This window comes from Oncorhynchus mykiss, chromosome 6, assembly GCF_057628025.1.
Source record: "Oncorhynchus mykiss isolate SJ-2025 chromosome 6, ASM5762802v1, whole genome shotgun sequence".
Classification (NCBI taxonomy): domain Eukaryota; kingdom Metazoa; phylum Chordata; class Actinopteri; order Salmoniformes; family Salmonidae; genus Oncorhynchus; species Oncorhynchus mykiss.
The window spans coordinates 59774788-59787218 of NC_143027.1; the positions used below are offsets into that span (position 1 = coordinate 59774788).

The following is a 12431-nucleotide window of genomic DNA, read 5'->3' on the forward strand; positions in this document are numbered from 1 at the left end:
CTCATTTCCAACTGTGACCTGGCCAAGATAAAGCAAAGCAGTGCGACAAAAAAACAACAGAGTTACTTACACATAAACAAACGTACAGTCAGTAACACAATATAAAAATATATATTTTACTAGGCAAGTCAGTTAAGAACAAATTCTTATTTTCAATGACAGCCTAGGAACAGTGGGTTAACTGTTCAGGGGCAGAACAACAGATTTGTACCTCGTCAGCTCAGGGATTTGAACTTGCAACCTTTCGGTTACTAGTCCAACGCTCTAACCACTAGGCTACCTTGCCGTCCCACAGTGTGTGGGGCAAGGAGGTAAGGCAATAAATAGGCCATAGTAGCAGAGTAATTACAATTTAGCAAATTAACACTGGAGTGATAGATGTGCAGATGATGATGATGATGTACAAGTAGAAACACTGGTGTGCAAAAAAAGTAAATAAAAACAATATGGGGATGAGTTAGGTAGTTGGATGGGCTATTTACAGATGGGCTGTGTACAGCTGCAGCGATCGGTAAACTGCACAGATAGGTGATGCTTAAAGTGAGTGAGGGAGAAAAAAAAAATCTTATTTTTCCTACGGGTGGGTGTTGTTATGGTGACCAGTGAACTAAGGCAGAGCTTTACCTAGCAAAGACTTCTACATAAAGTGTTCATGATAGACATGTTGCAGTTGAATGTTCTTTCCAAAATGTCATTGGCAGTTGCCCTGAGTATTGCCAATGACAACACTAGAGTTAGGAAAATCAAGTGATGGAAGAACTTTCTCTAAAGGCTTATCTACTGCACCTGTTGCCCCAGGACTGTTTCATGTGTCTGCTGGACTTTTGTAACACTAAGCACTTAATAGTTTGATTACAGCTGTTTGGAGGTCAACAAAGCAGTCTTACCAGGTGTTCGGGACAAGGATGACAAAAGTTTGCTATCAAAATATGTTTTATTTTATAGGTAAATGGTTGATTTGAATGTGATAAACGAGAATAGGTATTGTCATTTAGAGTTATAATTGCAGGTACACATAATATGGGCACGTTATCTTAGTCAACATGCCTTTTTTTTTTAAAGAAGATAAGTATTGGATGAATATAAAAGTATTCAGTGCAAAATATTTCATGTAAACAAAGATGCTGCGTGAGTGTATAATGGACAGTCAACAATGCATAATACAGGTTAACATTTATCAAACGGATGACACAAATAAGCCCCCCCCCCAATACACTCAAAGGTATATTAACAGGAATATATTGATCCAGTAGTGTTCATATTTGCACAATATTTCTGATTTACATGTGACCATGTAACGTCTTGATTTGACACTTCTTCACCACATACTCATTCAGTAACTACTTTTCAGTGTCCTCTCACATTGTCCAAAAGTCAATCCAATTCAAGTCAAGTGGCTTGACAAGCCAGTGAGATTGGGACTTTGATGGTGCGGTTTTAAATAGTTATACGGGGACCAAGAGTTGATCTGAGACTCAACCCACTTGTGTGGTGCGTGGTCATCTACCCGCTCATCTGCCTCATCGTCGATAGTCGCCTCGTACTCGGGCATGACCAGTTCATATTCATCAGAGCAGTTCCTCCCATCACTGTCCCCCCGTGAACGCACCTCGTCCTGGGTCAGCGCCCCATGGTCCTGGAGACTGAGGTGACACAGTCGACATACCCTCACAGGCTTAGTAGAAATGTGGCAGATTACGGCCCGGTTCTTGGAGCAGGCGTTGCAGACGACGAAGCCGCAGCGACGACAGTGGTGGCGTCGTTTGTTGACCCGAAATGTTTTAGAGCAGCGCATACAGATGGCGGACGCCTGGTCAGGGATCCAGGTGGTGGCGAAGGTGCATCCGGGCTGGCAGCCGGCATGCTGCAGCTGCTTGAACTTGCAGTCTTCGATGTGCTTCATCCAGGCATGCTTCTCCTCAGCAGAGGCAGCTGACACGTAAAATGACTTCCGTGGGGTGCGGATTAGCCACTGGTTCTCCATGCTGACCCCGTCCTCCAGGTCCTCTAGCTGGATATCCTCCAGGGAGATTATCTGCTGGTTCTTGTGCCAGTGTCCATGAAGGATGATGCTACCGTAGACCAAAATGTCATTAAACAAGTAAAATACTTTGGGCTGTGGGCGGCGTCGACACAGCTTCATCAGCCGCCCCTCGCCTATCAAGACCCGGCCAGGTCTGAACAGGGACTTCCCAGAGGGGCCAAAGGAGTTCTCCACTGCCTGGATCCGCTCTCTGTTCTCTTGCGTGAAAGCCAGCTGGTCCACCATGATGAGCTGGATTACAACACTACAGGAAATTCACAAAACATTCACAAAATGTAAATACAATTGAAATAACAAAATAATGACATTAAGTTTACACATGAGACGGTAGTGGTAGGTCTATGTCACTAATGATCGAATAAATGTATAGTGAAAAATAGTAAATTGTACCTTTTACTCTCTCTTTTGTGATTAATATCTTGTTTACGCTGCAGCAGTCTGTGTCTCGGTAGTAAATCGCTTAGTTCCCGTTTGACCACCATACAGTAGGTTTTGTCAGTGTCAAGTAGTAGTTTCTGTAATGAAGAGTGAGTTGCCACAAGAGGTCCTTTATATGTGAAACTCACATTTCCTGTTGAGTCGCACAGCATGGGGAGTTCCAAAACAACTTGACGTGGAGAGAGAGAGAGAGAGAGAGCAATTAGAAAGAAGGAAAACAGGCAAGACCAGATTCCAAAACATGACGGGATGTGACTCCGGGCATAGAGATCCTGTTAAATTACAGTAAATACAAGAATTGTAAATGCAAATTCTATGACTAGGACTATGAATACAGGAAAACCCCTGTTGGACAGCATTAGAGCTAGCATCCTTAATTGAAACAATAATAAAGCTGTCATCCCGCCAGTGTTTTGGTAAAAAGCTGAGGGATGGGCCTTGGAGAAATGTAAACACTCTCACATTCATAGAGAGAGCTATGGATGCAAGGACTGATCATCCATGATATCAACATGTTTTTTAACCATGTTTTGAGGCTATACGGTGTTTGTTTACATGTACAATGTTTACAAACACTGGAATAAAAAACAACAGTTGACCTAAGCTCATGTGGCATTTATAATTCTTCAAGAATCAATGGATATGAGTGTACAAAACATTAAGAACGGTTCTTTCCATGACAGACTGACCAGGTAGATCTAGGTGAAAGCTAGGATCCTTTATTGATGTCACTTGTTCAATCCACTTCAATCAGTCTAGGTCCAAAAGTATTAACAGCTTCTACCCCCAAGTCATAAGACTCCTGAACGGCTAATCAAATGGCTACCCAGACTATTTGCATAGAACTGCAATGCTGCTGGGTTTTTCAGAATCAACCGTTTTCCGTGTGTATCAAGAATGGTCCACCACCCAAAGGACACCCAGTCAACTTGACACAACTGTGGGAAGCATTGGAGTCAACATGGGCCAGCACCATGTGGAACACTTGACACCTTGTCGAGTCCATGCCCTGCTGAATTGAGGTGTACAAAACATTTGGAACACATTCCTAATACTGAGTTACACCCTCTTTTGATGGACCATTCTTGATAAAACACAGGAAACTGTGGAGTGAAAAACACAGCAGTGTGCAGTACTTGATACACTTAAACCGGTGCACTTGGCACCTACTACCATAACCCGTTCAGGTTATCATCCATTTATAGGTCCAAAAATGTACGTAGCAACCAAGGATTCCAGCTTTAAGCAGAAATATTAATAACAATATAATGATAGGAAAAAAATCACATGGCTATAAATTATAGGAATATAATGACGGTTAGTGATACTAGCTAATGGTTGCAGCTGAAAAACAAAACAATGAACTTGCTATAATTGAAAAGCAGCATTGAATGGAAAATCACAAATGATTTTGCTGCATGTTGATCAGACACTCGCTCTGGGGAAAACCACAAATATTCGCTAGTATGAGAAAGTGTTCTCTTGATGGATCACTCCTATGGAATGTTGTATAAACTAGGACATAGGCCTACACAAAGACCAACTTCTGATAGGGAAGCATTGAAAAAATGTAATGACATCACAATCACAAGTGATCTTCTCAAGCCACTTTATGATGGAACACGCAGATTAAAAAAGCAAACGCACAAACGTGCCATTTTCAGAGGCCATATCTTCTTTAAACACAACTATCACAACTAAGAATGAGTAAACAATGTAATTGTGTTGTGTTAGCTCAAACGTGTGTATCATTGAACTAGGTGGGTGCAAGAGTTGTTACAGCTAACAAGGTTGGCCTTTTTTCAGTAGAAAAAAACACTACATGAAAGTACAGTTTAACTGTGCCTGATGTTTACCAAAAAGGCATCATTCTATTTTTAAAACAGACCATCATCAACTGACTGTCAACAACCAACATTTAAAGAACAACCCCAATTTTGTCTGTCTGGTTGAGCAGAATACAGCAAAGACTGTACAGGTGGAGAAAAAGATTGACATTGTTTCAAGGAATACTCTTACCGGCCATTATACCATGACAAATATGACAGATTTCCAACAAGCTCTACGCTTTACAAGAATACAGAAGTAGAACAAAAGAATTGTGAAATCTGGTTAATGTGCATCCTGTGTTTTTTTTAATGAGGGAACACAATATGCCCCAGTATGGCTATTCTTTAGCATGGAATGCCAAGTCACCAGGGCTGAACAAATAAACATAGCACATGCATGCTAGAAACAGTGGATTTGAATATTACACATACAAGGTTGAATAAAAACGTATGCTTTTTGCAGCATCAAATGAGGTCATAGACGCATGTGTTGCATTGCACGGACTGATTCACCAGCCCTCTTGACCAAGACCTTACACCCTGTGAAAAGAAAGTAGAAAGCATATTTGAAGTCCCAGTGAAGAAGGAAGTGATGACATTAAGTGGTTCCCTTCCAGTCGGTCTCATACACACCACCTGCCCAAAAAACGAAATATCTCATGCATCAGCACACTACTTAGAACAGGGATAGGCTTTTTACTGGGAAATGAGGGAAATAAAATGTTACAATATTTTACAAAACAGACAGCAAATGCTTTGTCTATTAAATTGATTTAAAAATATATATATATACATTCAATTACTCAGTTGTCATTATTGTAATAGCATAAAAAGTTGACAAAATCACACTCATGGTTAAGAAACAAATATGAGCAATCCAAACGCCAAGAGATATACTTGTCAATGCAACTCAACTACCAAATGAAAATTGCAGGTCAGCAATGTTTAGTATCTACGCCACTTCAATTGACAAACCAACATCCAAACCAACAATATACAACAGGTACCTCATAAAAAATTGAGCAACTAGGAAATTCCCAAATGATCAGGAAATTAAGCATCTTGCATACCAAAGACAGGCACATTTTCAGTTTCCACATAGTAGTATCATTGTATTGTAACTCATTGTGTTACTTCAAACTAGGTGATCAAGGAAATGTAATCTGTCATTTGACAACAATTTATAGATAGATATGTTTATTGTACATACATTGAAGCAGATTGATTTAGTGCCACCTTGTGGACATAGGTAGTGTTGCTCAAAACAGATCAATGTATTTACAATTATGTAAAATAATTGAATCATTGACCAATCAATGGACACGTTTACAAAAAAAGAAAATACCAACACAAATGCTTTCTAATCACAACTATGTTCTGATTGCTTTGAGTTTGTCAGGTCTTCTGTCTTTGCCACAGTATAAAATGCTATAGAACAGGACTTGCATCCAAAACAGAAGCCGAGGTTCCCGTATGACTTGAAAATAAGAATTGAAGATGGTGATAGTCCTTATTATAGATCCTGACAGGAGTTGTTTACTTCTCTGTCCTTTGAGCTCAGTCTCATTACTACACTCCAACAGGATCACAGGTCTATGGTTCCTTTGACTTTAAATTTCTTTGCGGATCGCTCGCTTGAGCGGAGTTCAAACTTGCTACCGTAGATATGGGAGACAAAGCCATCGATCTCCACAGCAAACACACTGTTTCGCTTCGGTATGACTGCAGAAGAAGGAGAGATAAGGAAGAAAATAGAATGTCAGTTTGGCAGTTGAAAAACAGTTCAATAACAGCAGACTTAACGAGTACCTAAACAAAAAGGTACTGAAATGTGGCGTACAAACCTTTCAGTTTGTCCTCCTTTGTGATGATTTTGAAGACATGTTTCATCTCCTGCACTAGGATTCCTGTGGTGCCTACATACGAGGGGCATTTGGACCTGGCCACTGTTTCACACACGCAAAAACATTGGTGATCATTACATACACATGATTATATACAATGTGCCATAGATGTGCTAATTAAGATCCTGAAGACTGGCATCGATTAGTGACAGTAACAGCAAACGTTTTTGGACCAAATCAACAAACTCACCTGTAAGAATGGCACCATGAAAATCAGCCTTCAACAGCCTCTGCTGAATTGTCTGTGGGTTGCTTCAACATAGATGTCATGTTATTAGGACTTAACATTCTAGCCATACAAAAAGCTTTGTCCTACATGAACCAAATAAAATGCTTTTCTTACCTCTCTGGTTTCAATCCGTTGCACAGATCTCTGATGTACTGTTCCCATAGCTCATGCAAGGGCAAGAAAAGCTCATATCTGCAGAGATAAAAATAATAACAAGCGTGTAAAAAAATAAATACGCCTTATTAGGATGTAAACCTAACATGTCAGAGCAGTGTAAACAACATATTTAGTCCTACTACAAGGAAAAAGCATGTACAAACTTTTGATGCTCTGGTTTCAGCTGAAAGACCTTCATCTCTCTCCTTTGTTTAGCATTGAGACCCTTGGCTCTCTTTTTGTTTTTCTTTTTCTTCTCCTTTTTCGCATACTTTAGAACCACAGCCTTGTGAAGCATGAAGTCGCCGATTTCCTTCTTGCTCATACCCGGTAAACTGTTCTTCAGAAAGCCATTTGTGAACATCTCCGCCTGCTTATCACTCTGAGACTGTATGGGCACCAGAACAGACATATCCCATCACGAGACAACTATAACTAACAGGCTAGTTAGGCTATGTATCTAGCTTGTCTGCACAACTGAAAACAGTTAGGCTTTGTGACAGCATATTTAAGTGATAATGCCTGAGAAGCTGGTGTTTGAAGGATATATTAGTAGAGGGCCCGGCAAACCATGCCATTATATCCTCCAAACACTGGCTTTGAAAGCATTATCACTTTTATACAACGGGTTACCAACATATTCAAATAATGACTGACATAGTATGAATTTACTCATACTATTCCATCCTTTCACAAGATATAGTTCCAACACAAATCTAGGGCTGCTACCCAAGCCGGCTGGTCGTTCATTCTATTGGTTCGTTTGCGAACCACCCAGTTTATAATGGTGAATATGTTAAAGAGTGTCTGTGATTAGATCCTAACAGCAGACTACCTAGTTGCAGTGGAAGGCTTTCTATAAATGCCTGTCTCAGGTTGTGTCCAACCTAATTCCTGGCTACATAATGATAGCGAACACGACAGTATCACAACAGCACCGTAGGATACCCACCACGATACCCAGAATGTGTCCCTGATCAGGAGGTAGGCTAGCCTGCACGAGTCCTAGAAGATAAGAGAACAAATGTTACGTTATCAGTTAGCATTTTAGCTAATGTTGTGAGATGTAGCTAGGAACAACACATATGCTAACGTTCGTAAACGTGTAGCTAGCTAATCTTAAAATAATGAACAACGAATGGATTCATGTGAGTAATAGTTCGTTTAAAAAAGACAGGTTAGGATACTCACTCTCCATATTTCAACTGGTACGCAAGTATGTCTGTAGAAGCCACAGCTCCAGTTGTAAAATAGCTAGCTAGCACTCAACTTTGACAATGCATGTATTCACAACACATGGGACTATCGTACGCAGGCGCACAGCTGTAACACTGACTTAGGCCGTCGAGAGGCTATGGCTAGTGCTATATGGGTTCATTGAGACGTTCCTACCGTAAACCTAGCCCTTGATCATGACTATTTGTTCCATTACATTACACATAAGAGTCATTGGAGGAAGGCGTCTTCTGTATGGGGGTGTTTTGTTAAGAACCCCAATGTTTGGTCTGAACATTAACACGCACCGCTTACGGTCATAGCCGCGTGAAGTAGGGGTGCTGAGGGTGCTGCAGCACCCCCCTCCGAAAATTCTGAAAAATGTCTATACACTACGATTCAAACGTTTGGGGTCACTTAGAAATGTCCTTGTTTTTGAAAGAAAAACTTTTTTTTTGTCAATTAAAATAACATCAAATTGATCAGAAATACATTGTAGACATTGTTAATGTCGTAAAGGACTATTGTAGCTAGAAACAACAATTTTGTTATGGAATATCTACATAGGCGTACAGAGGCCCATTATCAGCAACCCTCACTCCTCTGTGTTCCAATGGCACATTGTGTTAGCTAATCCAGGTTTATCATTTTAAAAGGCTAATTGATAATTAGAAAACCCTTTGAAATTATGTTAGCACAGCTGAAAGCTGCTGTACTTATTAAATAAGCATTAAAACTGGCCTTTAGACTTGTTGAGTATCTGGAGCATCAGCATTTGTGGGTTCGATTACAGGCTCAAAATGGCCAGAAACAAAGAACTTTCTTCTGAAACTCGACATTCTATTCTTGTTCTGAGAAATGAAGGCTATTCCATGCGAGAAATTGCCAAGAAGCTGAAGATCTCGTACAACGCTGTGTACTACTCCCTTCACAGAACAGAGCAAACTGGCAGCTTCATTAAATAGTACCCTCAAAACACCAGGTCTCTGACCTCTTCCCTATAGGCTGTCTCATCGTTGTTGGTGATCAGGCCTACCACTATTGTGTCATCAGCAAACTTGAGAATGGTGTTGGAGTCATGCCTGGCCATGTAGTCATGAGTGAACAGGGAGTACAGGAGGGGACTGAGCACGCACCCCTGAGGTGCCCCCGTGTTGAGGATCAGCGTGGCGGATGTGTTGTTCCCTACCCTTGCCACCTGGGGGCGGCCCATCAGGAAGTCCAGGATCCAGTTTCAGAGTGAGGTGTTTAGTCCCAGGGTCCTTAGCTTTGTGATGGGCTTTGAGGACACTATGGTGTTGAACGCTGAGCTGTAGTCAATGAATAGCATTCTCACATAGGTGTTCCTTTTGTCCAGGTGGGAAATGGCAGTGTTGAGTGTAATAGAGTTTGCATCAGCTGTGGATCTGTTGGGGCGGTATGCAAATTGGAGTGGGTCTAGGGTTTCTGGGATAGTGGTGTTGATGTGAGCCATGCCCAACCTTTCAAAGCACTTCATGGCTACAGACTTAGCATAGCGGGATTTCTTATAGGCTTCCGGGTTACAGTCCCGCTCCTTGAAGCGGCGGCTCTACCCTTTAGCTGAGTGCGGATGTTGCCTGTAATCCATGGCTTCTGGTTGAGGTATGCACGATCGATCACAGTGATGTCGACATCATCAATGCACTTATTGATGAAGCCAGGGACTGATGTGGTATACTCATCAATGCCATCAGAAGAATCCCAGAACATATTCCAGTCTGTGCTAGCAAAACAGTCCTGTAGTTTAGCATCTGCTTCGTCTGACCACTTTCTTATTGACCGAGTCAATGGTGCTTCCTGTTTTAGTTTTCGCTTCTAGGCAGGAAATCAAGAGGATAGAATTATGGTCAGATTTGCCAAATGGAGGGCGAGGGAGAGCTTGTATGGGTCTCTGTGTGTGGTGTAAAGGTGGTCCAGAGTTGTTTTCCCTCTGGTTTCACATAGTGTGGTCTTCAGCTTATCATGAGATACTCTACCTCAGGTGAGCAAAACCTCGAGACTTCCTTAGATTTTGTGCACCAGCTGTTGTTTACAAATATGCATAGGCCGCCAATCAAAGCTACTGTACACACAACTTGATTTGACTTCATTTTATCTGTGGCCAATGGCACTTCTAATGTAACTCTATGGCAGCTCCCAAGGGGCTAGAATTTTCTAGCTCTACCCATAGGCTTGGCTGTGACGTAGCGTCCCAATGAGTGACAGAACACTGAGCCAATCACGGCACAACGCCCCATATTGTCTGCTGGCTTGCCCCACCACCACAGAAGATGGAGATGCCTTACTCAAGAAACCAAAAAAGAGACCATGTTTGTTTGTGGCTTTATTAATGCAATGATATATATTTATTTTTACATTGTTTGCAAGCAATATCACAATATCACACTCCTAGAGCTATGCTCATGCTGTAGAGATACACCTAGTGGACTCAAACTTCACTGTTGTAAGCATAATACGGCTAGTGCTATCTAGTCTTGCGCTGGCAAACGAATCCATTACATTTGCTACCTAAATGTAAAGTAAACCAACTGAGAGGCAATAGAGAAGGGAGACTTTTTTTGTTTTGTTTTTTTGAACTTTACCCCATTTTCTCCCCAATTTCGTGGTATCCAATTGTTTAGTAGCTACTGTCTTCTCTCATCACTACAACTCCCGTACGGGCTCGGGAGAGACGAAGGTTGAAAGTCATGCGTCCTCCGATACACAACCCAACCAAGCCGCACTGCTTCTTAACACAGCGCGCATCCAACCCGGAAGCCAGCCGCACCAATGTGTCCGGAGGAAACACCGTGCACCTGGCAACCTTGGTTAGCGCTCACTGCACCCGGCCCGCCACAGGAGTCGCTGGTGCGCGATGAGACAAGGATATCCCTACCGGCCAACCCCTTCCTAACCCGGACAACGCTAGGCCAATTGTGCGTCGCCCCACGGAGCTCCCGGGCGCGGCCGGTTACGACAGAGCCTGGGCGCGAACCCAGAGTCTCTGGTGGCACAGCTGGCGCTGTAATAGCGCTGTAACAGCGCCCTTAACCACTGCGCCCTGAGAATGGAGACTTTTAACCTGAAAACGTGCAGGATACTGTATCTCTTTTCCGGAATATTAGTTTGGGTAGCACTCCGCACAGGCTATTTGGTGTATGTTTTTTTGCTGGTGAGATAAAACTGCCAAAAATTTTAAAGGTATTATTGTACGTCAGGATTGCAACACAAGATTTGTTCAAGAATAAAATGTTAGTCCGTAATCATAACATGGTGTTTGTATGTTCACAGATTACATTTCACTTGTATGTTCATGTTTCACGCATGGCTTTTCTTACGATCCTAACAATTTACATATGTATTTTCTTGCGATCCTAACGATATGTATGGTCAACCTTTTGGCAGGTATCTTGCTCCGTAGAATGTGGCTGTGCCTCGATCAGGACAGTGCAGAGCTGGCGCCAGATATGGCTCGGAAAACATACCTCAATCCAGGGATGGGAGATGGCAGTGTACTACTAATTGTCCCGCTATCCCAACTGACAAATCGAGAAGATTGAAATACTGCTAGTGTTTTATGATTGCTATTTGTTCCGTCAGCCTGATAACTGGGCCATCTGTCTTCTCCAGCTGGTGGCGTTGTTTAGTTTCTTTCGCTCTAGAAGAAAAAGAAACGCACACCTATTAATAGAAAACTTGAAAATTAAAGAGAGCCGCACACTCTAGGAGCTCAGATGCAATAGTTTCTTTCGCTCACCAAGCAAGGAGTTTTTGTATGGAGGTCAATGAGAGTGTTGAATTTGGTCAACAAAAAATGTAATTGCTTATTTGCTACGTAAAGTTTATTTGATCTTATAGAAGTTTTGTAATGCTTGTTACGAGTGTACTGATATGAGTAGGACACGTGACATAAAACTTAATGTCGGAGTTGTCTCGATGGCTATGTATATTCATGACATGAGGCTAGTAGCATAGCATCTCTCTCCATTGAATACAGGCTGTTGACTTCAACACCCCACATTGAATATTAAAAAAGTTTTATCCACCAATCCAAAGAGAGGAATAGGCAAGCTTGACAGCCTGCTGCTCCAGTCTGTGTACAACAAATCCCATTGTTAGGGTGGAGACATAGGTATCTTGTCATTATTACCAAATCTCTGATCCAATGGACTACTTGACCATTAGCTAGCCTAGCATGCTGACGAAAAACTAGCAGTTATTAAAAACGAGCAGTATTTCAATCTTCTAGATTTTTTAAATAAAACTACTGATTTCAGCACTCAAAGAATAGCCTTCAATTACACACGCCATTGTTATGCGTAATTTGGGTGCTGAAATCAGTTTTTTTTTATTTTATAAAAACTTAATTTTATGTGACAGTCCACTCATACTAGCAGCAGCTCACCTTCATCGTAAATAGAGGAGTTGTGTAGTTGGCTACCCTACAACTAGACTAATGCGTGAAGAGGCTTAATATGAAGGTTTATCACATTATTTAGGAAGCTGATACTTGAGTGAGTCATATACTGAATGTTTAGCTAGCTAGTTATTCTCCATAAGACATGAACATGCATCCTGCTCCTAAAATAGCATATATGTATAGCATTTTCAAATAA

General features: G+C 41.6%; 2 protein-coding genes across 2 annotated transcripts; both read right to left on the reverse strand.

The window, feature by feature from the left end:
- Nucleotides 1-915: 915 nt before the first annotated feature.
- LOC110526258 (pleckstrin homology domain-containing family F member 2) lies at nucleotides 916-2705 on the reverse strand. The gene is made up of 2 exons (XM_021607067.3): nucleotides 2435-2705; nucleotides 916-2288 (listed from the first exon to the last, which is right to left on the reverse strand). Exons 1-2 carry the CDS (start codon nucleotides 2632-2634, stop codon nucleotides 1385-1387), a joined length of 1104 nt encoding a protein of 367 aa, XP_021462742.3. The 5' UTR covers nucleotides 2635-2705; the 3' UTR covers nucleotides 916-1384.
- Nucleotides 2706-4594: 1889 nt separating this feature from the next.
- On the reverse strand, nucleotides 4595-8179 carry pop4 (POP4 homolog, ribonuclease P/MRP subunit). The gene is made up of 7 exons (XM_021607068.3): nucleotides 7792-8179; nucleotides 7553-7605; nucleotides 6765-6988; nucleotides 6559-6636; nucleotides 6406-6467; nucleotides 6156-6257; nucleotides 4595-6033 (listed from the first exon to the last, which is right to left on the reverse strand). The coding sequence occupies exons 1-7, from the start codon at nucleotides 7796-7798 to the stop codon at nucleotides 5897-5899; spliced, it is 663 nt and encodes a 220-aa protein (XP_021462743.1). The 5' UTR covers nucleotides 7799-8179; the 3' UTR covers nucleotides 4595-5896.
- Nucleotides 8180-12431: the final 4252 nt, after the last annotated feature.